We start from the raw sequence: 13,508 nt of genomic DNA, 5'->3' as shown, positions 1-13,508 counted from the left end.
TGTCGACATGTCGAGACGGCCCGGCTAGCGCCCAAAATAACCAGACGACGTTGGGAAATGAAGATGCGACAGAGGATGCCGTGACAGCGACGGCCGCCACAGGCAATGCGCCGGCGCAACGCTCGCAAGCGCAGCAAAAAAGGCGAAAGAGGCGAAAAAGACCCAGTTGTCAAGCTGTGGACAAGCCGTGGACAAGCCATGGTCAAGCCCAAAGTCAACAACAGTGACGTTGTTTCAGACAGCCACACGCAGCACCCGGCAGATGCCGCCGTCTGATTGGCTACCGGATGACGCGTCTACAGCCAATCAGAGCAGCCTCTATCGTCACCATGCATGTTCCTGCGACTATCTTATCCGTGTGTGCGAACACACATACTACATCCTACATAGACATACATGTCCATGCATCTGCTGCATACACAGTCGCCATATTCCTAACGCGTCTTCACAGCCCAGCAAACTACGTTGCATATACTAATCTATCATACATCCATACTCCTCTACCCGCCTGGGTGGTGGCGCTCCCCCCCTCCACCGACCCCAATGCCAGCGACAGCGCCAGCGACAACACCAGCTCCGGACGCTTTCCGTAAGCCGGCCGATTGGTCTACTGCGTCTCCCAACTAGCGGCACAAAGTCAAACTGCCTCCCTCCCTCCCTGCCTACCTATCTACCTACCGACCTTCCAAAAACCCACCTCTTGGTTCTTGGTAGCTCTCCCCTTTTCTCCACCATCTCACGGCAAAGTCTGCCGCTCTGGGCAGTACAGTAGACGCAGTTGCGTTACCACAAGACCCCAAGCCTGACCCGTGCCGTGTTCCCTGACACCCGTCAGAACCATTGCCACGGTTTCGCCTGGCTCACCACATGCCGCCAACACCACGCCCCCCACATCACGTGCCATGTACAAGTCTGGCTCCGCAAACTTTGGCAATTACTTTTCGCTTTCGCATATCCACCACCTTCTCCCCACCATCCAAGCTTGTACCTATTCATGCCTCCAAACACCCGCCGGCCCCCCTTCCCACTAGTGAGAACCTCGGCCTCGGGTAAAGTTTTCATCTAGTGCGAATCGCTTCTGCTTCGCCGACTGGACCATGGATGCACATGCGCTAAGGTACATCTAGCTGTTCCATGGCTTCCTTCACCAGCTCCTGTGCTTGCCCCCCTCCCCTTCATCACTCAGCCGCATCCTCGTTGACGTTTCTTTTTTTTTCTCTTGGCTAACGTCCTGCGGCTTTCGGGACCCTGGCCCACCATGGTATCGATCCAGATCCAAAATCTGCGACTGAAGCGGCCATCGCCCCTACTCGTGTGCTCCCCTACCCATGTGATTTCTAAAACCAAACACAATCGTGGGTTCCTGGGGACCCACTTTGCATCGACTTGGCAATCTCCATCGCCGGCCGCATCTTCCTTCAAGGTCGTTGCATGCATACCGCTGCACGCACCCCTGGTCGTCATCTCCTGCCAAACAAATCTCTGTAAAGAAGACCATGTTTGCTTTTGATCCAAAAAAATGGGGCGCTTAGGCGAGAATCATTCATCCCTGCCGCACACCCGCGTTGTGCATGCGGATGAACACGTTGTCGGCTAATCACTTTGCATCGAAATCATATGCCTTCATCTCCCAGCCGTGCAAACTTCACCAACACGCCCCACCGCCAGCAATGGTCCGTTTGGGGAATGCAGTTGCGAGATGATTACTTAGCCGTCAATTGTCCTCTTTACCGATGACGCGTAGATATATGCACACCATGCCATAAGGCAAAAGTTGACTTTGCAAACGAGCCTTCACACTGCCCCTGTAGCCCTGGCCAAGGTTCGGGCTGCGCCTAGGCCATGGTCTTTGCTGCTGCGTTTAGCGATGGCCTGAGCCAGTTACCACGGTGAGGCAACAATTTTAGCACACTAGTAGTATCACGTACGCTTGACAAGTGCTGCGCCATCCACTGTGTCCAACAACCAAACCCCGCCCTTTTAACCCGCCTCTGTTTCCCTGCTAGGTTGGCAAACGCAGATAGTTGCTGAAGCAGATTTTGTATAATGAAATTTGAAAACCATGCAACACCAGATTGTACCAAACAAGAGCCATGCACGCAAAGAAAGGACAGTACGGTTGTAACAAACCATTTGTCTCATCATAGTCACCCAATACCTTCCGCTCCAAGCAGTCTTCATATTGCGGCTTCCCAGTAGACACTTGACTATACCTGCTCCACGTCTGTCACTCTCATGGACTTCTCCGGTATTGAATTGCATTTCCGTACGCCACGACTAGGCTTCCAAGTCTTCCATTACTCGAACGACATCTCCAACCCCCGCGCCCTGCCCTTGGCACATAACATTGGAATCTTTGACAGTCTCGAGCAAGCCCAATATGCAGCCCAAAGCGAGTTGGTACGCGTCTTGGAACTCTATCTCAGCCAAGGGCACTCCGGTCGTTGTTTTCGCGACATGAATTTGAGTCTGCGTGGCCTCATCACGACGTACGTGGACAACTTGAATGACGCCAGACAGTTGATTCGGCGCGAGTTCATTTTGAGCGAATTCCATATTGTGAAAGTCGACGTCTGGGACCCACCGTGGGCCGTTCGGGCTCGGAGGGCCGTTCATGAGAGCAATGTGCAAGCACATCAAGTAATCATGCCAATACGTGAACCATCTACGCAAAAACATCTTTTGGAAATCAATCCAAGATTTGTTCAGCACGAGGAAGAGCGTTCGCCAGAATGGGCGAGATCTCGTATCCCACTATTTGCTCGTCGAGACGAAGGGCCCTTGCGTCGACCAGGCGATAAGCCCTACACAGTACGAATGGGCTTTTCGCCACCAAAGCGAATGCCTGCTATTCGGTCCATGTCAGAGCAGTCAGTCAAACCCCTGAATAGTGAGCTTTTGCGAAGAAACAGCTTGTGAGCTTGAAATGGACTATCGGTTCAGTATCAGGCAATGAGAATGAATTGTCATAGTTGATTTGATTTGGCGAGTCATCAGGGAATGACCTTAGTCTTCTTTCCCTCGCGTTACTCAAAATTATAGATAGCCCTTCTTCTTTTTCGTGTTCTAGTATCCTGCTGATCATTGCATAACTACTATGTTCAGCTCAAACAAAGATCTCCTATTGCCATGTCACATGATCATATATGTAAGAAGCGCTCAAGCTACCATTCCATTTATTTATTTTTTTGTTATGTATGATGTGCATGTGGGTAGAGTACCTAAACACACACACATACATACACACATAGCCTTAAGAAGCAAGTGCCCACATCGCGGGTACACGACAGGGGTACGCCGCGACGATCCAAAAGCAACCATCTTGTCTCGGTAAGACACCGATCAGCCCTGTGTCGAGATAACGATCTTCATCGGATCTATCCACTAGTATCCTTTCCCCTCCGTTGCTTCTTTCCGTACTTTCTTATCTCTACCAAAGTGGTGTGCAAATCAGTTCTTGAGTATCCAACTCACGATGCGCTTTCCATCACATGAGCAGTAAAAGAAAATGTTTCTCGGGATGGGAAACAGCCGGGGAAAGATGTGCAGATGTTGGCTTTGAGGATGGGAGTGGAAATATGTCATACATTCAACTACTAGAGTCTGATGCGACTTGGTAGATGATTTTGTGATCAAAACGCAGTAAAAGCCTATGTTTGCAGGATTGGACTTGAATCTATTCCACACTGCCTGTTGCTATATTTCGATTCAGGCTTTGGTGAAATACTTACCAAGAAGGAGAGCATGTAACAACATACTATAACACCTTTACTCAGAGCTGGTGGATAGTACCTGATCCTCACCGAAGATTAACAAGGAGTTCCTAGTCTTCTTTGCAACACCAAGTCAACGGGCGCGACACGCCAGCGCAGAATACACAATCATAATAACAAACAAGGAAGTCAGCTGTGTAACAACTCGCCCCCAGTAAGCGCAAAACGATTGGCGACGAAGGGTTCAACAGCAACACACTCGATCTTGGTCCTTTCGTCCCAAAACAGCCTAGTTACTCCATGTACACGTGGTAGTGCCAGTCCAGTGATCAGACTCACCGCTCAGCATCATATCTCCACCATCGCTGTTCGCATGTCCATCAGACTTTGTAACGATCTGATCATCCCTAGTAGCGCAAAAGCTAGTACGCCAATCAAAATGCTTAGAAACACGAGGCGCTGCAAAAGCGATAGGAACGCTATGTTTCGAGTTTCCAACCTTGCCCAGCACATCCTTACAATCACAATGACTGTTGCAAAGATGACTCTTATCGTCCGCGTACGCTTACTTCTCGAACTAACAGGGCAATGCTGAGTACCATGTCTTTTCTCTAGACCGCCAGTATCCCCCCCCCCCTCCTCAGGTAGTTGAATATTTTCATGTGAAAGACTCTTGCTATACATATCATACACTTCACACCTTTGCTTTTCATACTCATTACACACTCGCACAATACCCATATCAATTTTTTTTTGTAAAAATCTTCTCAATCTCAAAAATTTTACAATTTGTAACATGCCCATCATGCCACCCACCGTCATCACAGCCATCCAGCAGTATCTCCGCTGGGACGCGGAAATCAAACGGCAAATCGACGGCAAAACACGCGCGAGAACGTGCTCGATTACACGACGCACGGTTTCGAATGCTATGAAAGATCAAGAGGCGGTGGCGTGGCGATGAGGATATACCAAGGGCGATTCGGCTTCGAGTGTACGGTTGGGGGGGGGGGGGGGGAAGAGATTTGGGGAGTGCATAGTGAGAATGTCAAAAAGGGAACTGGAGTTATGAGAAATGATTGCATGAATATGGGCAATCAATAAGAAAGGCATAGACAACGACATTGGAGTATAGACTGGCCAGGAGGATTTGATTCAAAGCGCTGAAACCTAGATACCCTCTACAACAAACACAACATCTACACCACCTTCTTCTGACCAACCCTCGCTATCCTCTTCTCCGTCCCCAGCAAGCCCCCTAAGATACTAATACCCATCTGCACGAGCGTGACAACGAACCTCACAAAATAATCCTTCCACTTCAACACGGGCTTCCTGCCCCTCATAAACTTTGCATCTACCACTTCCCACCCGGCCTTCCCACCAAGCTTCTCTCCAACCTGCAACCCGCTTCGGCACCCGTCTTCGTGGAATCCGTAGCCCGTCCACGCGCCGGCGTACCAAATACCGCGCTTACCCTGAATCTCGTCAAGGCGGTCTTGTGCAAATACCATACGCGAATTGTATAGGGGATGGCGGTACTGGTATGTTGCCTGGGTGAGAGCAGGGGAAGGAGGCGAGGATGGATTGAGAGTTACGAGTACGGATGAAAAGGTCTCCCGCGAGATGTGTTGGAGAGTGTTCATGTCGTAAGTCAAGCAGACGGACTCAATGTTACCGGAAGATGAGTCTAGATTTGGGTTTTTTGGTGGGTTGGACGCGGAAGTTGTGAGGTAGTTCCATGCGGACCAGGCTGTGCGGCGTTGGGGCATGAGCTAGAAATTATTAGTCGTTATCTTCTATATACCACCATCAACCGACTTACTGAGAGGTCAGAGTGCAGATATGCGGTATTGGGTGTTGTTTCGAAGGCGTCTAAGATTTCCTTCTCTTTTTCGGTTGCATCATCTCCCAGCATCCATCTTGCTTGATCTCCGTGGCAGGCCAACACAACTTCGTCGAATATCTCCGTCTGGCCCTCTCCCCTTCCTCCCAATGTCAATTCGACTTTCTGGTCCTTACTCTTTACAGCCAGGACAGGCGTTCCAAGGTGGCCTTCGCAGTTACCAGCTAGCTCCAGCACAGCGTCAATGTACTTGCTGGATCCGCCTTCGACAGTCAACCAGGGCGGCCTTTCAGCGATAGTGCTAAGGAGGTGATGGTTCCACATGAAGCGCACAAGCGTCAGTGCAGGAAATTCCAGAGCACATTTGTCAGCGCCAGTACTCCATACGCATGCGGTCATTGGGATCAGGTAGTCGTCCCTAAAGGCATCTGAGTAGCCCTCTTGGTCTAGATACTCTCCAATGCTCATCTTGGTGGCGGCAATGGCAGCTGGAGAGCCTGGAGTGATTGAAAGCAAGTCGAGAGCAAACTGGTTGAAGCGGACAATATCGAAGATCATGCGCCAGAAGGATGGTTTGAGTGCATTGGATGGCTGAGCGAAGAGCGTACTGCCCGATGTGCCGGACCATTCAAAAGCACCTGCATCGCGGGAGACGCCAAAAGTCATTAGAGATGGTACAGTTTTTACGCGCAGAGTGGAGAGAAACTTGATAAAGTTTGCTATTGTCTGTCAACTTCAATTCGGGTGGCAGGATATGTGGGAAGAGACGAACGGTAGGTAGCCGTGTTCAAAACGATGAAGCCAGTATCAACAGGCGTGCTTTTGCCGTTGTGCTTCCACATCACCGTGTTTGTGTGGCCGCCCAGTCGCTCCTCTTTTTCAAAAAGATGTACTTCATGCTGGGTATCGCGGAGGGCAAACAGAGCACTCAGGCCAGATATGCCGCTACCGACAATGGCTATACGCTTTTTTCCCACCTCGCTGCTCATGGTGAACTAGTGCGGAGGCGCAATGGTTACACGAGCAGGCTAGAATTCAATGCTGGGTGGATGTACCACAATGACAAAAGACAACTGGCAGAGCGAGTATGAGCTTCGGAAGATATGTGACTCATGAGGTCATGGATGTTGAAGCTAGGCCCGTCGCTGCAAGTACATGACTAATGCCGCCGCTGCTCGTTTCACACATTCCACCGTCAACTGAGCCATGGTGCAGTACAATGTGGTGTTGCATGCGTGTAGCATATTTCCCTGAGACTAGATTGTCATTGGTGCCCAGGTTGGACCTACGTAATTAGCCCTCTGGAAAAAAAGATGGAGTGGGCCGCTGATCCTACTAAACAGTGGCCCCACCCGGTTGCGATGATTATGTAGGGAAGACGCGGTTTCTAGGCTTGGTGAGCGCATGCTGGGCATTTGAGACATTCAGAGCCGCAACATGTTGCGCGGTGCGGCCTTGTGTGTGAGGAAGTGCGGACCATGCCGACGACATGTTCAAGACGCGGATTGGTACTGGAAAAGCAACCATGAGCATAAACTGACGCGACCGTGTTGGCGACTGGGAATGACCAGAAGCATCTCCCATATACCTCTACAACACCTGGATAGACAATGAGTGCAAGCAGGACATTCAGGCACAGTTGCGGTTCACGTGACATGGCAGGGATGGCCTTGGCAACTGCGTAATGGCCGCATGAGCTCTGGAGTATCGGCTCGACGCCTCATTCCCTTGCACATCGACCAACAACTACACGCCCATACGCATACGTATACCTCCTACACACCTCCGTATAGACAAATCCCGATAGTGAAACCATGTCTAACCTCATCGATGCCGACGCGGGCACCGAGCGCTTCAGCGGCTATGAAGCCGAACTCAAGCTGGTACAAGCCGACCTCAGCCAGCAGATAGACCAGATCAAAGAAACGACGGGCGAGCCCAGAAAGGCCGCCATCAGTAGGGCAGAGCGTGCGCTCGAGGAGGCCGAGGAGCTGGTGAGTTCCAGCCTGGAGACATCGCACATGCGGAACAAGGCATATGGCTTGATGTAGCGACAACATGTACAAAGAACACAGCGCTCACAAGACTCTCGTCCAGATTGGCCAGATGCGCCTCGAAAAGTCCAACATTCCCGCCAACCTGAAGTCCAAGTATAACGCGCGCTTTCGCAATTTTGAGCACGACCTCGATACCAGCAAGCGCAAGCTGCAAACGTACACCTCGGACCGCTCTAGGCTCTTTGGCGACCGCTACACCGACAACCCTGATGGCGGCGACGCCCAACTCGAGCAGCGCCAGCAACTCCTTTCTGGCACAGATCGCTTGAACAGGTCGAGCAACAGGCTGAGGGAGAGCCAGCGCATTGCGCTCGAGACGGAGCAGATTGGCGCCAGTACCCTCGGCGACTTGCACAGACAGAGGGAGCAAATCACGAACACAAGGGAGAGGCTGCTCGAGAGCGAGGGATATACCGATCGGAGTATCAAAACTCTGAGGGGCATGGCGAGACGGTATGTATAACCCCCCTGATCACCCCGTCCATCTCCCCACATCTAGAACCCCTGGTTGATAGGGAGGTCCAGATGGATGCCCTTTTGATTTGCGCAACCAAGAGATACTAACCATGTTTCCCACTGCAGGATGGCCACGAACCGCATCATTACCATTGCCATTATAACCGTCCTGGTGCTGCTCATCATCGCCGTCATTTACAGCAAGTTCAGATGAGCGCAACCCGCACTCCTCATCCCCCTTCTAGCTACGATTGCGTGACTTGTTTCCTGTTTGGCGTTTGGAGCAAACAACTGTGTATATTACATGGGGCCACTTTTCTCGTTAGGAGAAAGCGAGAGCCGAGTCATGATAGTTGCGTTCAATGCATTATTACTACTCTTTGCACTGTCTCAATCAAGACTTCTGGCCGTCCTGAGACGTCTGCACTTACTATACCCTCTTGCTTGGTGAACAATAGCCTCATACCAGAGAGACCAAATTGCATTTTTCCAAGGCGCTGCTTGTTTAGGATTGGCCAAATACGTGCCAACCAAGCCACATACTGCCACTGCCACTGCCACAGGCGCGTACGTAACCTCCTTAATTGAGGCACTCATTTGTTACATGATTACACACGCATCTCCCCCCCCCCTCCCCCCACAATTTTTTGCCCAGACGCCCAGCGCTAAACACTAATCCGGCCTTGGTGTTTTTTTCTCTCTCTCTTAGTATCCATGCATTGCTAACTCTGATGCTTGAAACGCCTAGTTTCGTACCGTGAAGCAGAAAGGCCAAGAGAGAGAGAGAGAGACAGAGAGAAAAAAAGTTAAGAGGCAAACACGATGACGTGGTGAAACGGGTGACAGCGCTTGGCTTGCCAAGGGTATGGTGGTGTGAGCGAGCGAGCGAGCGAGAGAATGAGAATGAGGCGTGTCGAGGTCAAACTGGTAGTCTTAATTGGAGAGGGGGGAGGGGGGAAGGGGAAGGTTATAGAATAACATTGTAGTCTATGGTCTCTTTTCCCTTTTGTCAAAAAGGACTTTACTCAAAAACAACAACAACGACAACAACAACAACAAATGGGGCTTGTGAAATGTTGATTCGGTAACTAAAGGGTTTCAAAAAAAAGGGGGGGTCCAGATGAAGACACGAGTTACGATTTGAGTGCGGGATTTATTAAAAACAAACGACTTTATTATTATTGGGTGGTATGACTTCATTACTAGGTCTTTGAAGAGGCTGCCTACACACCGCGCTTCCTGATTACCCTATAGCTTATCGCAGAAGGGGGAGGGGAAGAGCGGTGGTACAAGCAGCTACGCAGCTATGGGGCGAAAAATCACGGTCCCTCTTGGGGAGCGTCGCAGATTTTTTTTTTTGCAGCGCGCGTAATTACAAGAAGACCTGTTCTTTCAAGGTGACTGGCTCGTGGCTTTCCTAATATGTACATAGCGAGCGTGTGTATGGATGGTTTCCCTGTGATTATGGACGATCACTCTTTGGTTTTCTTAGTTTCCTCCTTCTCATGTTCAGTCATTTACAGTGGAAACCACTTCATTCGGGAGTTTCGAAAGGAAATGGTGTTGGGGGTAATTTCTTGTCGGTTTCTAGCTCCTTCAACCCAACCTGCGACGCTGTGGATGGTCGTCGCATCCATGTGCCTGGCGGCAGTGAAGGTGATTTTCGGATGCGAAGCGGGGCGGGGAAAGCCGTACTGAACGGCGAAATGGGTGTCATGCGTCGAGCATCAAATCCTGCTTGGAGACGCGCCATGCATCGTTCAAGTGCTACGCTTGCCGTGCTTGCCACGGACGTATTACTTCCTTTGCGCGAGTGTCCTTGGAGATCGCGCAAATACGGTGAAGACTGCGGTGATGTCGTAGTCATTTGAGACCAGGGAGAACCTCGACCTGATGGACGGGAGAAGATAGACTGAAGAGGAAATATCTCCTGCCAAGAGTCCTCGTTGAGAATATCGGCTCGAGGTGGTGTAGCGTCAGCCCTTAATTCTGCAGTGGCGGGCCTTGATAATACGCTGCTGAGTCTAGGTGGTATTGGAAAGAGTACCGGCGGCATGCTGATGAATTGTGGTGATTTGGTGTTTAGACTTGTTTGTGCCGTACGGGGTCTCGTTTGTGCGGTGTTGGGTCTTGTTGGTGAGGTGCGAGGTCTCGTTTGTGCGGTATTGGGTCTTATTTGGGCAGTGGCGGGCCTGGTTTGGGCGGTGCCAGGCCTTGTGACGTGGGCAGTGGGAGGCCGAGTGGTATACGCTGGGTACTTTCTTCGCTCCGCCCCTACATCTATTTTGAAGGTTCGATACTTCAAATATCGGGGCGATTCCGAAAAGTACTGGGGCAACACAAGGGCGAACAATGGCCGCATAGCTGGTAAGCAAGCGCACACGATGCCTACGTTGACCTCGACTGACGACAGAGTTGCATGATCCGTGTTGTCAAACGACACATCTGTTGAATTGGCAATGGCGTCCAAAGAATAGAGCCTAACAATGGATACCAAGGTGACGCTGTCGATTCGTTAGTCCGTTGCATGGTTTACGGCAAGCAAGCTTGACCCACCTAGCACCCAAGATGAACATAGTCCCTAGCCCCCGTTTCTGCGATTTCGAGATTGACAGCCCTCGTATGACTAATAGCGGCATGAGGAATATCACCACATCCAACGTGATGTTCAAGGCGGCATTCGAAATCCATACTGTGAGTTGGTTCATGCATCTACCGCCTGGTATCGACTTATTCCACGAGAACGCGATCGGGGTGCAAATGAGTACGCTCGAGGAAACTGCCCAAGCTCCATATGCGACTACGAGGACCAAAACGACGATACAGGATATCCGGAAGCAACGGACGGGGAAAATGCGAAAATATTGGACAAGTATGGAGACCTTGATTGTAGTAAGGGTGAGATTGTAAACCCAGACACTCGCCCAGAACGACTGGTATGCTGGTCAGTTTTCTTCTCAAACAACTTAAAAAGAGGACAGGAAGGTTGGGTCGTGCTTTGGACTGGGTTCGCGCTGCATACGAGCTTACACTTGCTTCAACCGAGAGCTAGCTTTATAGAATACAAAGACCTCAGTCGGCGCTCTTGAGTTGTACAAGAGGGTGGAAGGGTATTGTGAGAGCGTACCTTTAGTAATATGTCCAGCTCAGTTTTGGAGAGTCTCGAGGTGTGCTTTCCCAATCCGTTCATTACTTGTTCGGTGGTTAACACCGTAAGTCCTACTGAAAAGAACTGAAGGGGCTTCCATTAGTGAACAGGTGTATGGATGAAAAATATGGTCACTCACCATGGCCAGGACGATAAAAGCATCTTCCCATCCAGCCATTTTTGATATTACCAGGCGTGTGAAAAGACGTAAAAAAACAACCAAACTTGAAACAAGGGTGAAGGCAAGTACTATGATATTAACCCGTATTCCAGCGGGGGTAGAATTAGTGATGTTCATTATGGTGGAGAGGTAGTAAGGGCCAGTCGAGGGTCTTGATGATAGAAGAAAACCGCCAAGAAAAGAAGCTGTAACAATCGCATTGTTCAATACCCCATATTCAGCGTTATGGTAATAACAGAGGGTATTAAGACCCGACACTAATGGTTATAAGGGTCAAAAGGCGAGAGCAAGGCGGCCAGAATGAAAGGGGGAGAGAGAGGGGGGGGGGAGGGGACCTAGCGCGAGGAACAGGGTAAATTGGTGAAGGTGACTTTGGGAGTTGGAGGCATGATGTACATCTATTGGCAGCCCAGCTCAGCTCGAACGATGGCAGGGTTGGCAGGCTTTAGACAATCCTGCTGAATCTGGAAGTGGGGTGATGGCGAGCAGTATCAAAATAGGTTGCCCAGACCCTGCCTACACTCTCAAGACATTACCGTTTCGAACGCGACGAAGACTATAGTATGGCGATCAGTCAAAGCATCGGCCGACTGCTGCCTTGTCCAGCGTGGCGCGACACCAGATACGGGGAAGAGAGTAAGAGACGGGGCGCAATGCCGCGCGGATTCCCCTCTCGGGTAAGTTCATGGGACCCTCTGTGAGTAACGTCCTGGTTTGGCTAGGCTTCGGGTATTGTGACTGAGGCGATGGTACGGAACTTTCGGCGTCGCATGTCAATGACTAGATGCCGTCTTTTAGCAATCAAATAGTGACGACGTGGGCGGTTTGCAGTGGCCTGAAGGATGACTGATTCTTGCCTGGGGGGATGCCGTTGTGCATGATGGTGGCCCTAGGTGTTGCGCATGAATACATGCATGCATGTGCGGAGGGCGGCAGCTGTTGGTAGGAGACGAGTTTTGTTTGCCCTCGTGGTTCGGAATATGTTATGCAACCGTTTGCGGATGGCGCAAGGCGACGAGCTAGTGTCGACGCTGCAGGTCCGGCCGAACGCCAGTTGTGGGCCGAAACCTTGATGAACATCTTACGACCCTGAAACCGCCCCAAGGCTATCGTCGAGCTTTGCAGCAAATAACATTTGCCCTAGGGTGGAAAAACAATCCCTAGATGCATCTTGGTGATCTCAGGGACACTGCATAGGGGACACGCAATAAACCTTGTTCAGCAGTAGCAGGCGTGGCAAAACAGGCGTGGGCGCGACAGTGAAGTTGAGATGCGGCAGATGTGAATGGTTCGTCGGATGAACTAGGCATGAGTCGCTCGATATCGTGACAGCTACATGGTGTGGAGAGTCAGGATGAGAAGGGTGGCCTAGCTTTTGTCGCTCGCTCTTGTCGTGTAGTCAATAGTTAATAAAGCTACTCTCAGCTTTTCCACAGTTTCTGCGGATAGCTCGTGTTGTCCGAAACTATGCCTGGTGGACATGTCCTGGTCTGCGCAATTTCATCTTTGCTGTGTAGTGTACACCAGACAGAACTCTGTGTGGGACGTGACATCTGTTTCTCCCCCTCCGGAAAAAAAAAGGCATCGTGAGCATGGCACTCGGGAGTTGGGTCTGGCCAAGCGCAGTGAGAACGATGACGTTGACTGCATGGCGCTGTGTCGTTTGATCTTCCGGAAAGTTGGCTTCCAGCATGCCTGAGGTGAGATATCTTGTAGTATGATGAAAAAAAAGTCTCCGTAGATGTCCTGCAATACACTATGCATTAAGGGCTAGGTTGCAGGTGCGGCGCATATGGACAGGCTGGAAATGCTTCGGAGGCAGCCAACACGATGACAGATTTGCGCGACACTGATGACCTGCAGGGTTAATAAGAGTGGAAGGGGCGATCCCTTTGGCGTTAGCGATGAGCATGTTTGTACATAGATAGGTCCGTACCGGGGAATATCAAATTCCCAATGGCGAAGGCCTTGGCGATGATCACAGTGAATTGGGCGGCTCGCTACTCGCAACACACGAACTAGGACCACCTGTTGCCTGACACTCGAGTCATCAAGCCATGCCGATATGGGGCCGGGAAGTGTGAATGAGTCGCCTCAGTCGGGCTGG

The 13,508-nt window shown here is 50.8% G+C and overlaps 6 protein-coding genes across 6 annotated transcripts; 3 read left to right on the top strand and 3 right to left on the bottom strand.

Annotated features, from left to right (window-relative positions):
• Positions 1-2,235: 2,235 nt before the first annotated feature.
• COCMIDRAFT_2875 (uncharacterized protein) lies at positions 2,236-2,919 on the top strand (the record flags this gene model as incomplete). The annotated part of the gene is made up of 1 exon (XM_007687016.1): positions 2,236-2,919. One exon carries the CDS (start codon positions 2,236-2,238, stop codon positions 2,917-2,919), a length of 684 nt encoding a protein of 227 aa, XP_007685206.1.
• Positions 2,920-4,912: 1,993 nt separating this feature from the next.
• On the bottom strand, positions 4,913-6,548 carry COCMIDRAFT_34308 (uncharacterized protein; the record flags this gene model as incomplete). Its single annotated transcript, XM_007687039.1, has 3 exons — positions 4,913-5,488; positions 5,539-6,278; positions 6,332-6,548. 3 exons carry the CDS (start codon positions 6,546-6,548, stop codon positions 4,913-4,915), a joined length of 1,533 nt encoding a protein of 510 aa, XP_007685229.1.
• Positions 6,549-7,373: 825 nt separating this feature from the next.
• Positions 7,374-8,286, top strand: COCMIDRAFT_23970 (uncharacterized protein; the record flags this gene model as incomplete). The annotated part of the gene is made up of 3 exons (XM_007687025.1): positions 7,374-7,553; positions 7,657-8,069; positions 8,199-8,286. 3 exons carry the CDS (start codon positions 7,374-7,376, stop codon positions 8,284-8,286), a joined length of 681 nt encoding a protein of 226 aa, XP_007685215.1.
• Positions 8,287-8,571: 285 nt separating this feature from the next.
• Positions 8,572-8,748, top strand: COCMIDRAFT_87791 (uncharacterized protein; the record flags this gene model as incomplete). Its single annotated transcript, XM_007687079.1, has 1 exon — positions 8,572-8,748. A coding segment is annotated over one exon (177 nt), but the record flags the coding sequence as incomplete, so codon positions are not given.
• An 858-nt stretch (positions 8,749-9,606) lies between these two features.
• Positions 9,607-10,128, bottom strand: COCMIDRAFT_87846 (uncharacterized protein; the record flags this gene model as incomplete). The annotated part of the gene is made up of 1 exon (XM_007687078.1): positions 9,607-10,128. One exon carries the CDS (start codon positions 10,126-10,128, stop codon positions 9,607-9,609), a length of 522 nt encoding a protein of 173 aa, XP_007685268.1.
• Positions 10,129-10,188: 60 nt separating this feature from the next.
• On the bottom strand, positions 10,189-11,518 carry COCMIDRAFT_54526 (uncharacterized protein; the record flags this gene model as incomplete). Its single annotated transcript, XM_007687077.1, has 4 exons — positions 10,189-10,576; positions 10,629-11,005; positions 11,200-11,304; positions 11,360-11,518. Coding segments are annotated over 4 exons (1,029 nt in total), but the record flags the coding sequence as incomplete, so codon positions are not given.
• Between the last annotated feature and the right edge of the window lie 1,990 nt (positions 11,519-13,508).

The sequence above is a fragment of the Bipolaris oryzae genome, assembly GCF_000523455.1.
Source record: "Bipolaris oryzae ATCC 44560 unplaced genomic scaffold scaffold_25, whole genome shotgun sequence".
Taxonomy (NCBI): domain Eukaryota; kingdom Fungi; phylum Ascomycota; class Dothideomycetes; order Pleosporales; family Pleosporaceae; genus Bipolaris; species Bipolaris oryzae.
This window is presented reverse-complemented; position numbering and strand designations above follow the sequence as displayed.